Source organism: Sylvia atricapilla, chromosome 7 (genome assembly GCF_009819655.1).
Source record: "Sylvia atricapilla isolate bSylAtr1 chromosome 7, bSylAtr1.pri, whole genome shotgun sequence".
In the NCBI taxonomy this organism is placed as follows: Eukaryota; Metazoa; Chordata; class Aves; order Passeriformes; family Sylviidae; genus Sylvia; species Sylvia atricapilla.
This window is the reverse complement of record NC_089146.1, coordinates 30,690,476-30,705,573: the sequence shown is the minus strand read 5'-3', so window position 1 is coordinate 30,705,573 and position 15,098 is coordinate 30,690,476. Positions and strand designations below refer to the sequence as shown.

At 38.9% G+C, this 15,098-nt stretch overlaps 1 protein-coding gene across 1 annotated transcript in view; it reads left to right on the top strand.

Moving 5' to 3' along the window:
- Window positions 1-15,098, top strand: part of DPP10 (dipeptidyl peptidase like 10) — a 194,453-nt gene that overhangs the window by 63,342 nt on the left and 116,013 nt on the right. The window contains exon 3 of the mRNA XM_066323135.1: window positions 5,960-6,054. Within this exon, the coding sequence (XP_066179232.1) occupies window positions 5,960-6,054 (95 nt within the window). The remainder of the gene's footprint in view (window positions 1-5,959; window positions 6,055-15,098) is intronic.

Below are 15,098 nucleotides of genomic sequence, written 5' to 3'. Positions count from 1 at the left end.
AATTAGTAAACACTTCATTAGACAAAGTATTGTCTAGCACCCCCTGTTTATTAAATCAGAAAGCATTCTCTATTTTAATTAGCATGACATTTTCTATAATTAATTTGATGAAATGCCATCTGCAGTTCTAATAATACTGTGTACAGCAAAGGCTGATGGACATATGTGTTGACTGCAAGGTATCAACCTTCTTGCATGTCTGCCTTTGGAAAAACATAAAATATGAGGAAAAGTAGGAGTCTGACTTGCTAATGCTGCTGATTGTGCTGCAAAGCAGAATTTTAGCTAAACAAACCAAAACTCAGTAAATATTTTCAGTGGGAAAACAAGCATTAACAATTCTCAGGTTAACACTGTCAGCAATTTCAGAAGACTACCCTGAGGCCTCCTTATTCTAGATATTATGGAACAGGTTTTCAGCATTGCCTGAATTATTTCCTTCTCTTTCCTTCACTTTTTAGACGCTACTTGCTCTCTCAAGACTTTTGATAAATTGCCTTAATACTCACTGGTTTCTATGCACAAAACGGAGTGCTGGTTTCCTTTGGGCAATTAGCTTAGGCTAAGATTTACAGTGCTCTGTGCAAATAACCAGCAATTAGCAGTCTGTGCACCTTCTTTACAGATCAGTTTTTTCATCAAACTATTCAATATCAGTATTAGTAAATTCTAAACCACTTTTGAGCCAGGTTCTAGTAAGTTGGTCTTGGCTTGCATCCATTGAAACTGATTAATCCACACAAGCTTCTCTCAGGAGTTACCATGAAATAAGCCTTGTTACCAACAAGCAATGAAAATCTAGCAAATATTTTGCAAACAAAATGTACACTAACTGTCCTGTGAATTTAGTAAGAATCAGGGTTTTTTACAAAACTGTTGATTCTGGTGCTCCTTGTCAGTGCTAGCAGCTGCAGAGGTTATTCACATGAATCTCAGTGAACAGGATGGCAGTATAGATTTACAGGCCAGGCAGGTTTTAGTTTTATAATAAGCTTGGGTTGCCATGATGCCTATTCGAGGCTAAAGAATAACCCAATGTGTATTCATAGGTCAAACATCATCTCCTAAGACCTCTGAGAATGGAACAGACTAGGTAGAAATGCAATAAGATGAAATACGCACAGAATAGTGGAGGCTCAGATTCAGTAATCTTCTAAGTCCTGTGGCTTTTGTGAGCCTGTGATGCTTCTCTGTATTTTCATAAATTCCTAAAGTTCATCCAGGGCAGGATTCTTGCTTTTATGCTTTATCAAGGAAGCCCCACTTGTTCCTGAAGCTGTTGGATCTTTCCAAGGACAACACAGATGACTTTCAGTACTTAGTTGACTGATCATGTCTCATATATCTCTTGGTCTGCAATCTCTGAACAAATCTCTAAAATACTCCAGATTTAGAGACCTGAAAAAATGACTAAACATTTCACATGCCCTTTGCTCATTCACGTGAATGACACGACTCCCTTCTCTTGACTTGCTGCTGAATTATGCAGACAGACTTGGAGTTACTCCATGGGAGAAAAAGAAGAAATGTGATAAACAGCCCGGAGCTTTTTGTGTCACATACAGGTCTAAAGATGAAAATGCCACCAATAAACGAGGAAAACTTCCAGCTAATAGAAGATGGATCAATATTGATGTGAAAGTGAATAGAACACTGGACTAAAATTCAAGAGACTTGTGAATATGTGGTAGTGTGTGTCCTTTCATCTCAGTCTGTGTGATTTAAATTGCAAGATGAGTTGCTTAATTTCATGGAAACTAGAAAATGTGAAACATGAAACTAGAGTTTATACCCTTCAAATAAACCACCACCATTCAGTGTCCTGCTGCCAAAAAGCTGAATCATTAAAGGCTGTATAGACCCTGGGCCAAATTCTGGCACTAGAACAATTCAGGGATTGATTTGCAGTGATGGGGATATATTTAAGGGTGGAAGTTAGTCCATTTTCCCCCTAAACAATACAGGATTTTTCGTTAGAATTTACAAGGGCCTGGATTTTTTTTCTTTTGGTTCATGTGAACATACCATGTGTAACTGTGACTGTACTGTAACTGCTACAAAAGAATTCTGTAGCATTTAGGACATGGCAGCATGTTGTCAATTCAATAAACAGGGGTGAATTCAATAAATGGAGGTAAAGAAATTATTGCAGAATTGATGGGGGTCAAGCTGCTTGTCAAGTAGGAAAAGTTTTGCATTGATTTCTTTTCATTTTATGATAGTTTGCCTGTGCTTTGACATTCTCTGGAACAATTTATTTTATGCCAGGCGCAGATAGAGCTGCATTTCCTGCCAACTCATACCCTGATCTTAAACAAAACCCGTTAGTTTTAACCTAAACCAGAAACAAGAGTCTTAGTGAAGCTATTTATAAGAAATTCTGCTTTTATTTTAAAAAATACTTGAGATTATCATGGTGCTGTACCTATGTAATAGTTCTGTCACTGAGGAGTATATTTATATTATTCGTATATACATCCAAACGGTGATTTTTAAAATATATGGATTTATCATTTCAGCAGAATGTATATTCCATGTTCTATGCCTAGAGATAGGGCAGATGATGAAAATATTTACTTTTAAAAACATACAATAGCATAAGAATTTGGACATTTGGCCTCACAATGGTAAAATAAATGACTGTTGGCTCTGCAGCTAGTACAATTCTATAAGAGAATGTTGCTAAGATTAATTTATTCTGCTGTGACAATCCCAGAAAATTGTTTGAGTTTGTTTTCATGTAATATTTTATTAAATGTTGCATTCTTTGTGAAAGCCAAATAAGTTGTAGAGAACCTGTTGAGCATCAAGTTGTCCTGCAGAGGTGTGTGAGGCAGCTGCCTCCTCAGTCAGCCCTAGAAATAAGGTGAAAAATCAGGCTGCAATCAATTCTTCCCAAAGATAGTTGTGTATAATAACCCTATCTGTCTCTTTATTTTTTTTTTTTTTGTGATACTCTTTTTAATCCTCCTAATGTGTTTCCCATTAATTCTGCTTAATGTAAGCTTTGGATGTCATAAAATAAATCAAATACCTTGGACAAAAACCCAATACACAGTTTCAGCAGAGTTGCCCCTATCAAATGTAACACTCTCAAAATTTTTAAACAAGATCTATGTTCTGTAAAGTGCCTCTAGGTGTTAATTATATTGCCAGCCACTATTTTTGTAGGAAGAATCTTGGATTTATGGTGCCATTATTTTATTTGATACTGATGTCAGGATAACTTATGTACAGACCCTTGGTTATCTGTCTTCATGTTTTAGTAAAACAGAATAAACTAATCAGTTATTCAATGCTGTGGAGTTTCCAAACTCTTCAGAAATTTGAGAACGGTTATAATTAGGATATTTTCAATCAGTTGTTTTTCAGATTGTTTTTGTGTGCATCATGCAGAGCTAGTGACTTGGTAACACATTTTCTTTACAGAGGCTTCCTCACGTTCTCCTTTGCTTAAGACAGAATGCTTTTTATTCTGGTGATGTCCTCAGATCAATAATATGGCTCTTCAGGGGTGCAATTTGTGCCCAGCTGAGAGCTTTTCACATGATACTGCTCTTTGTTTCAAATTAAATGAGAATTCCTTTGAAGTAAGAACTCTACCTCTCTGAATGTCTTTGTGAAGTGTCAGAGGTCCCTGAACCTCCTTGTGGTGAAGGCACCAAGGTAATAAACAAAACAAATCCATGAGCTTTAGAAATGGATGAGGCTAAGGACTAGGTATTGTTTTCTTTTGTAGAATTTCTGACTCTAGGTAACTTTTTATTTTAACTATGTTTATGGTTCTTTGTTAACATTTGAGCTATTAGTGAAAAAAATCATCGTCATCTGGTGATCAACTATCACATTATCCAGCCTGAAAAAATGTTGATTGGAATGGGATTTCCATCTTAATTACTGTGACTACTTTTGAAGACTGAAGACTGTTATGCTCTGTGTTTACGTGGGATTTTGATTTAAAGTTTTACCTGGGAACCTCCATACATTTTGCAAGCATTCATTTGATTTATGCACTTCAGGAGTTAACTACTGAATCCAAGTTCAGAGAGAGGTGTAATTACTGTCCAGCAAAGCCTGGCTTTTCAAGAGGTCTGACCTTTCAGAGTTTTCTGCTCTGATTGATTGATTAAATTTTCTTCTAACTTTGGAACAAAGGCTCTCATTTATGTCTCTCACAGTATTTGCCATTCCAAGTGGTTTTTCACCCCGTGTGAAGGACTTGCAAGAAGAGCCTTAGGACTGTGTATTTTATTTGTGGTCCTCTTAGGAGCTTTAAGGGAAAGTTCTTTTTTTGGGTGAATTGGTTTTGGTAGGATTAGTTAATGAGGCACAATGCCATAAATCCTGTTGGCAAATGACATGTAGGAGAGTAGATTAATGAGAAGGAGTAACATTCTGTACTTGTTTGGATTTGGGCAGCATGTTAGTGTCACCTGTGGGGTCAAAAATGCATGGTTTGGAGCACTGGGTTATTTCTGCCATTTCTCACAATATGGTTCTGTCATAACTGGGGACAGCTCTTTAGGCAGACAACTTCATTTTTTCTGTAATACTCAGCTCCGTGATCCAGTGTCATTGGAGATTTCCAGTGCTGGGGTTCCTGGAAGAATACAGGATGCAAAATAGCCTAAAGGAAGCTGCAGAAACTACCATGTTCTCTAATTGGTAACCTGAAACCAGACAACTGTCTGTGAAATTCTGTTCCGTTTTTATTCAAAACGAATATTTGAAATATTTTCTCTTTACAAGGAGCTGCTGCTAATTCCACAGTTCACAGTCTGATTCGCCTTCCTAAACAGCAGCTCTAATAATACTGTCCTAAACTCCATCAATCCCACCCCACTTCCCAGCCACGGTCCTAAAATAGCTTAGTAAGCTCTTCAAACGAGGCTTCATTAATTTTACAGAACATACCAGAGGACATTCACTAGTGCTGTACATCTTGAGTTCCTGTGGAGTCAATTAAAATAGAGCTACATTTTTTCTGAATAAGCCAAGCTTTTTTTTTTTTTTTTTTTTTTTTTTTATGATAGCATAACCTTTTTCTGCAGTCATGTTTACTTCCCACTTCATAAAATTCAGGGATCTGTAATGAATTTCCCAGGCATTACTAAAGATCAGGGAAGTTCTTTTGTGTTTCCTTTAGGCTTAATTTAAACCTTTTCTTCTGCTTTTTACATTGTTATAATAAAATTGTTTCATTTAATTAAGTACAAATCTCTTACATGGGTTTTAGATAATCTGAGAGAATGAGCACTCAATCTATTCTATCTTGTTACAAATTGTGGAAAATTTGGAACTTTTTTTCCCTCAAGGCTGATATAGTAATTGTGTATTTCTTGGTAACTTTGCAAGCTTCGATACAGGCAAATTTCTATTTTTCATAGAAATGCCAATTAATTTCAGATTTCTTTTTTTTTTCTTGAGCTATGTTAGATTATTTTTCTCACAAGAAATGATAAATCAAGTGAATGGAAAAAGGAAAAGTTGCAACAGTTCATCCCACAGTTTTTTAAATGTTTTGCAAGTGGACTTACTTAGCTTTAACCCTCCTAACATTCAATTCATAAGAAAATTCAGTATTCTGAGGCCCAGCATGAATCACACAGAATACGGACTGTCTTAAAATAGCCATAACTTTGTCCATGCAGTCACCAGAAACAGAGACCAGTGCAGAAGTTTTAAGGACACATGGGAATATGATGTCCAACAAAATCCTCCGTTTTTTTGCAAAACTTTACTTTGGTATATGGCCAAAACATAGGTGTATTGAGTGAGCTGAGCGTGCTATAGGGCATAAACTGGTAATTGTGAAGCTCATGAGGCAAATCAACAAAACTTCTGTCTTGTTTGTGTGCTGTAATAAGGATACTCTAATTAATGGAACATGCTGGTTCTCTCTACAGATGTATTAAATTCTCAGTGTGTTTGCTAACTGCATATTTCTTTGTTATTGCAGATACAGCAGTGGTGTATAAAACCAGGAATGGACATGTTGTTGAGCTGAATGTAGAAACAAATACAACTACATTATTACTAGAAAACACAACTTTTGTAAGTATTATGTGTTATCTGCTTCTTTCTCCGTAGAAGTCTGCTAACATTTCTTTCTTGTAATGGGAAGGAAGAGTACAATATCTAAAAAGTTAGAGGAGATATGTGCATAACCTAGACTACATATAAATGAAAAATATAATCCATTTCTCTGTCAGTGAATGATTTCTAAATGGAGCTACTCATTGTTTTATTCAACCTATGTGTAAATAACCAAGATGTTGGAGGATTTCCTGTTGGTTGTGCTTTGTTCAGACCATCTGAAGGCATATGTGCTGGGGAATTTACCTGATGTCTATTAGGAAAAAAAAATCATAAAAGGGGGAATGCTACTTAAATGTTGAGACTTTTTCACTATTGGAAAAGGGGAAAATTGCTCAAGATTAATAGGAACATTTTCCTTAAGGGGAATTAATATGCAAAGAAAAATGTCATGTTAATCTCTGGTTTAGTTGTTTCTCTGTGCTCTAATGGCAGACTCTATGATAGGGGATTATTCCTCTTGACCAGTAAAGGGTATATACATGAATGGTTTCTGACTAGCAGTAATTGCTAAGAAGTGTTTTAATATTTTAGTCTGCATTTTCTTTTGCTTTGCTTGGCCCTGTTATTCTCAGGGATACCACTTATATTCCACCCTGTAATTCGCGTTTATCAGAATTTTGCAGCATAATTGCATGGCTTGTCAGTCTTTCCTCATAAATACTCCATGCAGACCACTGGCTGTTACTGTTAATCCCTGTACTTTTAATTTAATAAAATATTTTACACCTGCAGACTCAAAAAGATGATTCATTTTCATCAGCTCTCTGTGGCAAAGGCTGATTTTATTCCTGGTCTGTTCCTGGCCTTTGCTGATAGAGATTCCTCTTTTCAAAGCACAAAGCCTTGGGTGACCTTTGCTTCTAACTCCTCAAACAAGAAAGAGGAGAGTAGAACTTCAGGAGAAAGAATTTGATGCTGATTTCCTAGGTCAGTGTAAAGGTGGACGAGAAAGGAGGTGAGAATTATATTTAAATGGGGTGGGTGTAACTCCCCTTCTGTGAGCTGCACCCTTCCATATGCTGGGATGTGCCTCAGGGGACCTCTTAGCCCAAAAAAAGACTGTCAAACGCAATTAAAAGCGGGTGGAAGGGTGAGTTACTGTAAAGTACAAACCCTGAAGGATTAAGAAGCACTTTTCCTGTTACCCATTTATTGGAGTGTGTGTGAGCACTTGCCTGGTCAGAGAGGTCTGTGTCAGGTGCCTTCAGTGCACAACTTGAACACGAGCAGCTGCTTGGGTACCCCTGGCTGTGAAACATGACCTTAATGACAGGACCTGAGTCTTCCAGCACACCTTTGGCTGGAAGTGTCTGGCCTGGGCTGTGGGGTGTGATGCCAGCATGCCCAACCAGGCTTTTCAGGCCATTAATGCCACACCAGCCTTGCCAACTGATGATGGGGTGGGAAGGACAGGCTGCCTCACGCTGTGAGTGTCGCCTCATTTTGAAAAGTTATACTTCTCTGGGCTTTTTATGGAACTGATTTATCCTCCATTCACACAAACCCAGTGAGCTCTAGGCACTAGATATCTACTGTTAATCAGAAATGTGGGAAACTGATGTAAAATACATAATATTCAAGCAGCCGTTTAGCAATTACAGGTGGAAAAAAAAACCCTAAGTGAATTCTTTTCCTGCAGAGCTCCTCCCTTCACACAGCTAAAAGTTGAAAGTGTTATACTAAAAAAAAAAAAATAAAATAAAAAAAATAAAGGTGTTTTCCAGCCATTAGTATTTGTATGGAGGAAGTATAATAAAAAGCTGATAGCAGAGCAGAAGACCCAAGTTTGTTGGTGTCTGTTTGGAAGAAAACAGTGGGAAATGTTCTGTGCTGTCTGTTGACACGGTGGCCAACAATCCTAACAGGGTAACATTACTGAGGCAGCCTGAAATAAAAAGGTGTCCTGTTCTTCTTGAGCTTGGCTGTCCCCAAATTTGCACTGCTAAATGTAATCTTCTAAAGTTAGACACCTGGATCATTAATCAAACATTTTCCTCGCTCAGTGTCACATCTGCTTAATCATCGATGCATAATTAGAATGGTGGTGGTTTAATGACTCTGCAGAGATGTCTTGGATTAATAAAAAATACAGCAGAGATCCAACATGGGCAGTGAGAATGCAGTTCCTTCATTTTTTGCCATCAAAGGGCTTTAGTCATGGAAGAGTCCCCTTTTGATGGGAGTTATTAGTCTGATTTCAGTCTGCATTTGCTCTCCTGTTTGCCTTTGCTCAAGCAGCCCCAGAAATGGCAGGGTTTTCCTGGTAATGTCGATAATTGTCCATGGAAAATTGAACTGCCGTGATAAACTCTTTGTGCAGAGGCAAGGGGCAGGTAATGGCTCTTTGCCACTCCTGATTGGCCTGGGTTTGAATCAGCAGCTCAGAGATTATTTTCTTTTTTTCCCCTCATTGCCCAGCCCCTGAAGCAATCTTCCACAGATCACTGGCTCTTCTTTTGCATCCTGGAGACTGCCTCTCTCCTGCAAAGTGCACATCTTTTATCCTTCTTTGTGTTGCTTGTTGTGTAGAAGCCAAATATCCCTAATGAGGATCTGCTGTACTCACTAAGTAGGTGTATCATCAAAAAAGCAGGCTGCAGGGTTGTTTTGGGTTTTTTTAAACCCCTCTGTTAATGTATATAAAGACACCAAAATCCCCCAACTTTTAAAAGTACCATTAATAATTGTCATGCACCTGGAATGAAGGAAGGCTGGTGTTTTGTCATTCTAGGATGCCCACTTCTCTTACACAGGGGAAGTATCTATCTCAAGTTCCTGAATTAAAGTACTTTTTTTCCAGTATTATCGGGTTTTATTTAGAAGTAGGAAAAATTCTTGTGCTTCATTTGTCCTCCTGGAGCAGAATCCATCTCTGTAACCAACTAGTAAAACAGTCTGGCCTTTATATAATCAAACTATGAGCAAAGCTACACTGTGGGTAACAAATACGGGGCCGTCAGTGAAAAGGGCAGGTTGCAAAGCACAAAGAATATCTGTTAACATCTCTGGGTGTTATTATTTAAGGATGTTTTCTAATGCACATTTTCCTCTGTCTCCGTGCAGTGCCTCCTGGTTCAGCTGTCTAATAAACAGTTAATATCCTTAGCCAGCGGCATATAAATGTTCACAGCTGGAGGCTGGGCAAGTCTCCTGTTAAGAAGAGCCAGAAAAAGCCCTAGACATTAATCACTGTGTGGCCTCCTGGTGTTTGAGACGCTGCCTCGATACATGATTACAATATGTTCTCTCTCATCTGTCTGGGCTGCCTATCACCCTGAGCCTAAGTGACAAGCCTCCCAGTTTATTCAGCATTTGGCAATACTTTATTGCACTTTGCACTTGCAAAATCAGTGTCATTATGCCACAATTAGCTGAGAAATGTCAGTATTTAGCAAGGATTTTATTTAATGCCATCAGCTGTTCCATAAGGTCAGTGAGATTGACACTCAGCCCAGCCACAGGCTGGAGAGGAGAGTGTGGAGGACCACATGGGTTCTTTAGCTCAGGGAAAGTTGTCTTATTATTCTACCTTATATTCTACTTTGCCTCAGCTTCTCAAGTCTTTTTTTACAGCCCTTACCCCTACAACAAGTTTTACAGCCCTTAAACACAAAACAAAATGGAAAAAGCAAGCACAGAGGGGACAGAAAATGTGTGGTAGGGACTGTGTGTTCTGGTGTGGAACTTTCCAAATGTGTTGAATTCTCTGAAAAAAACCTGCAGGAGTTTCGCCTTCATTTCTCCCTCTTAAAAAAGCTGGTATAATTAAGAAAGTGGTAAGACTTGTTAGCCCTCAGTTTCACTGCTCTTGTGGTGCAGTATTCAGTATTCAGGTTCTGTGCACTCACCCTTAACACTCGGGATCCTCTGTCAGAACTGAGTCTTCTGGGACTCCTCCAGTCTTTTGAGTGTGGATGATGGGATATATTTTGAATCTGGTGATTTGTTTTCAATACCTGGCAATACAAGGGGAATTGTTTTCAGTTTGTGAGCTCTGGAGTAGGATCCTGTATTTACTGCAGCTTTCCCTCAGCTCTACACTTCAGACTCTTCTAGCACCCAGTAATTCCTGGCTTGCTGTGCCCCTTGACTTCTGTGCCTTTGCACAATTCTTTCCAAGCTCAAAGGGAAACTGCACTGTGGTGCATGACAAATAATTATTGCTGAGTTTCAGACCTGTTTCCAGAAGGCTTGTCAGGAGCATCCCCTGGAGCCTGTTGTGTTGTGTTGCTGTGGACCATGCAGTATACACAAAGATGGAGAGGGAAGGACTTTGCTGCCTGCTCTTGGTGTCAGAAGGGTGAGCGGGAGCAGTCCTGGCTCAGGGATGATGGCCAGGCTGAGGCAGCCCAGCTGGGAAAGCCTTGTGGAGGCCTTGCAGCCAAAAGCAGAGAGTGAGAGCTTCAGTCTGAGCAGAGATTTTGGCAGGGACCCTTTTGTGTCTCATTGTTCATAAACAGCCCTTCTTGTTCTCTTCCTTTTGATACTTTTTTTGTTTTGTTTTGTGCTCCCCACCACCACCCCTTCTCTCTTTTTTGACAGGAAACTCAGTGCAGCATCATAATGCAATTACAGTTCCTTTGTTGATTAACGGAGATTTAATTGCAAGAGTAGTTTACATGCTTGTATTTTAAGACCCTTGCGTAAGAGATTAATGAAAGAGTGAATAATAGAAAATGCATTAAATGGCGTTATATAACCACATAAATATTAATAGTTGTTACAACACTGGACATTTTAATGACCCACACATGTTGTAAATAGGTGGTTATGAATATTGTAACATTCCCTCTACTCTCCCATGCTCCTCTAAGTGTCCAATAACCCTCCTCAGCACAGTAGAGGGGTTTTATGGGGAAGGGTTTATTGTGTCAATGCACCACTGTGCATTGAGGTGGGAAAGCCTGACAGATGGAAGGGTTTGCAGTCACTGTGGTTTGGTGGGTTTTGTCCAAGTGAAGGAGGTTTCACCATAAAAAATGAGAAACTGTTGGGTTATGGCAATTCTGTGTGGGATTTCTCTAAATAATATTCCTGGTAAGGTTGTTCCTTGATATAGTTAAGGGTTGACTATGTCAGTATTCCTGGGAAATGTGAGGGAAAAACTTCTGATTGACTGGTTAGAGGTTCTTGCCTATCAGGGAGGCCATGGTGCAAGGCTCATGATTGGTTCATGTCTATTTTTATGTCCTACAGTTCCAGGTAGGTTTGGGGAATTTGGTTCCTGTTTTTGAGAGCCAGCCATGCATAGCATGGAAGTCAGCTGAGATCATGTTTTAGGGCACATTTGTCTTTTAAACTGGACAGGAAACCTGGGGGTTAACAGTTCCAACAATTGCCATTGCAGCATTCCTGGGTTAGATTAAATGCTCAGGTGACACAAGAAGCACCACATTAAGAAACGTAACCTTGGAAACCCAAATTTTTCATCATTCCAATTACAGCACATTTTTCTAAATATAACCCATCTTTCTCAGAGGTTCCCTGTTTTCAGTGCTACAAGCCTCTGCTGGGCTTTCATGGAGCTTTCTCATGGTCCATCTTCTCCTTTGACTCCCAGCAGTGGCAGTGAAAGAATCTCATTATTCCCTGGGTTGCCAGTGCCTCCCAAGGAAACTGTGACATGCCAAATGCCTTCTCCTCTTGCAGCTCCTGTAATTCCATCCCTCCTGACTTCTTTAATGCCATCTGGCCAATGCCTGTTGGATTTGTGAGTGCTGACGAATTCCCATCCACTGAGATACTGCTACACCACTAAGTTAAATTTCTAATAAAGCTGTACATGTGCAATAGAGAGATGTGTCATTTCCTAGGTTGTGGTGTTGCCACCAAGCTCTAAAGTAACATTCCTGAAGGTCTTAAAATATTTCATTCTGGATGAATAATGAAAACAAGCAAACAAACAAACAAAAACCCAACCCAAAACAAACCGATATACTAAAGCGTAAATGTGTGTTAAGGGAGCATTAAACAAAAACTGGAGAAGGAGAAAGAGTGTGGAAGATGAAAGTTTCTGGGGATAGTAGAAGCACAAGAAACTGACACAGCAGGAGGAGTAAAACTAAAGGAAAAATAACCCAAAGCCAACAAATAAGTAAACTCCACAGAAGTGAACATTCCTTTAAATCAGTTTTAACCATGATACATTATTTCACTTAAAACCATCCAGCTGAAACTATGGAAGAAAATATTTTAACATGTAAACATGTTACAAAAACATTTTTACAACTCTGGGCTAGACTGTATTACAGATAACCTCATCTGTTTGCTCTGTACCATGTTCTTCAAAGATCATGAATCAGGGCACTGATTTAAATGTCATAGTAGTTAAAAATCCACAAAACCAGTAAACCCAGCATTTTATAGTACGCGGAATATGAAGAGAGTTGCCAGTAGATCAGTAGCTGAGAACTAGGGTTTAAGAAAACAGGAGAAATAGAGCTGATACTAGGGACCCTTGCTGAAGATACAGACCCTAAATCAAGCCTAAAATTTCTCTTAAACACAATTGTAAGAGGTATTTCTGTTAACAGGAAAACGCACATAACATGCAAAGTTAGAAAAAGAAATATTGATGTTGGAAATCAAACTTGAGAATGTATTGTTCACTGGAATCCTGTGTTCCATTTTAACCATCCATATGGAAAGGTGGAAAAAGCCATTTCTTCTTTGCTGTGCAAAACTATATTTTAGGAATTCTTGAAAGGTGGATGAGAGAGGGAAAGTGGAAAGCTGAAGGACAAAAGCCTGTTCAAATTCTCTCTGTCTTTTTGCCTGGGTTTGGCTTTTACTGTTGCAATCTATGGTGGCAGTAGGACCACTGAGGTCATCACATCATGCATCACTGTCAGGAGAAGAATTAAAACTCTTATCACATGAGGTATTTCAAAGAAACCCAGAAATACAATGTTCCATATGGTTAGACCTGATTTTACAGTCAGTGGGGGATTTGGTTGAGTGACGAATGAAACATCAGGTATAAGGATCATTTATGTCTGAAAAAGTGAAATTATGTCAAATGCAGCAATATAGGAAAATTGGATGGCAGATGTGTGAATTAAGCAGGGAAGACAGTGCACGAGTGTTAAAAACCCCTCCATTTATTTTGTCTCACAATTATGCAATAGTGTAGACTGTAACCAATTTAAGGATTACAGCAATTTCTCCAGTCCGAGTGTTTTCTGGTTGCACGGAGCTGATGTTTTTCATAGAGATTTCAGCTCTTAATGGGGCTGGGTAGATGAGTATAATGAAATTTCCCTTTTTCCTTATGCTCTGCCTTGCCCCTGTTTGATTTGGAAAGGGATTAGGGTGTGCATGGAGTGCACAGTGTTGGACTAGCCCAGTCCCTAACTAGCTGATACTGAGCAGTGATGCAGAGGGAAGCCAGCCCTGCTTCTGCATTCCTGCTGTGCCTAATTAGGCTGCTGTGTTTCTCCCAATTTCAGAGCTTTTTTGTCCAAAATTCCATTTCTTAGAGATCAAGGACAGCAAACCCATAGGTTTATAGTCACATGGGGCAACATTTAGGTCTGTCTTCCTTAATGAAGGCTAAACAGCTCCTGACAAAGCATGAAGCTTGAGAAATTGTGGATATGCAGACCCATGGAACAACCATCCTCAGGATTTCTGATAACAAGTCACCTGAGGGTTTTTAATTCCCAGTGTATTTCCCATGTGGTATTTCCCCAACGTTTCCTTTTAAACTCAAAGATTTGTTCTCCTGAGAGAACTTGGGGGTCAGAGTCCTCACAAGCTGCTTTTTAATGAATCAATAGATCTAATTAATTTTTTAATGAATAAATAGATCTAATAAATAGTGACTGGCCCAACAGATGATCTCCCAGAAGTTTGTGTGACATACATCTCATCTCCTACAGCAGGGACTAAAACTTTCTTTTAATCCCTTCACCAGCTGATCTATTCTCCTCACCCGTGGTTGATGAAATTCATTAGACATGATTGTAGGGAAAAAAAAAAAATTCTGTCCTTTGTTTTAGTGACTCACAGGTCATGAGTTTACTTGCCATGTTAGGCAGGAGGAATGAGTCAGGTGATTATTTTAATTTCCTGTTCTTAATGGATAAGGCTTATTCTGTGCACATAAATAGGTAGTTTATGAATTAATTGCCAAAATTGCGTTTGTCTTTACCAAAACCACCCCTCTGAAATCAGAATTTTAAGGAAATTGTAATCACTGAAAGTCCCTTAAATCTCTCTGCAATTCTACTGGAATTAAACACCTAATTCATTAAAGGCTTGATTGTAAATCCAACTTAAATAAATGGGCTAATTAGGTTCTTATGATAATTTAAAGAAATCAGCATTGCTATCAGCTTTGGCAATGAGCACATGATTTCTGCTGGTCTAATTTTCAGTGTCTTATTTCTGAGGTGAAACATTAAAAAGTATAAAACAGCTTTGTACTCCTTCAACCAAGAATTATGCCGTTACAATAACAAAAAGAAAACTATTTTGCCCAAACCCACTACCCACACACAGTTTTTGGCATTGAATGCACACTATGTGTCTGGAGGCAAATAAAATTTTGCAGGTGAGTGCAAGCTGAACAAACAAGGTCAGGGGGATTCAAAAGACTTTAAATCCCAAATCCACAGCACTCTGTATTTGAATATGCAAATAGTTCTTGCTGATATTGCCTGGAACTGCCCACAGCTGGCAGCTGAGCTGCTCAGGTGTTTGCAGGAAGAGTCTCATTGCCTTTGTGGTGGCATAATCAGGGGCTGCAGAGTCTTGAAATGGTAGGAGCTGCGCTCCCTGGGAGTGAATTTGGAAAGTTGCCTGGGTTATATAGTGCTGAACACTGAGGTAGTGGGGCAATAATTAATAAACTGCTAGAAAGAAGACAAATTTCACCTCTGAAAATGTTTTCAGTGAAGTGCCAGGAAAAGGGAATGTTGCTCATAGATTAACATTAACACAGTCTCTGCTTAAAGATGATTAACTCATAAAAGCAAGTTTGGGCACAGCAGAAATCT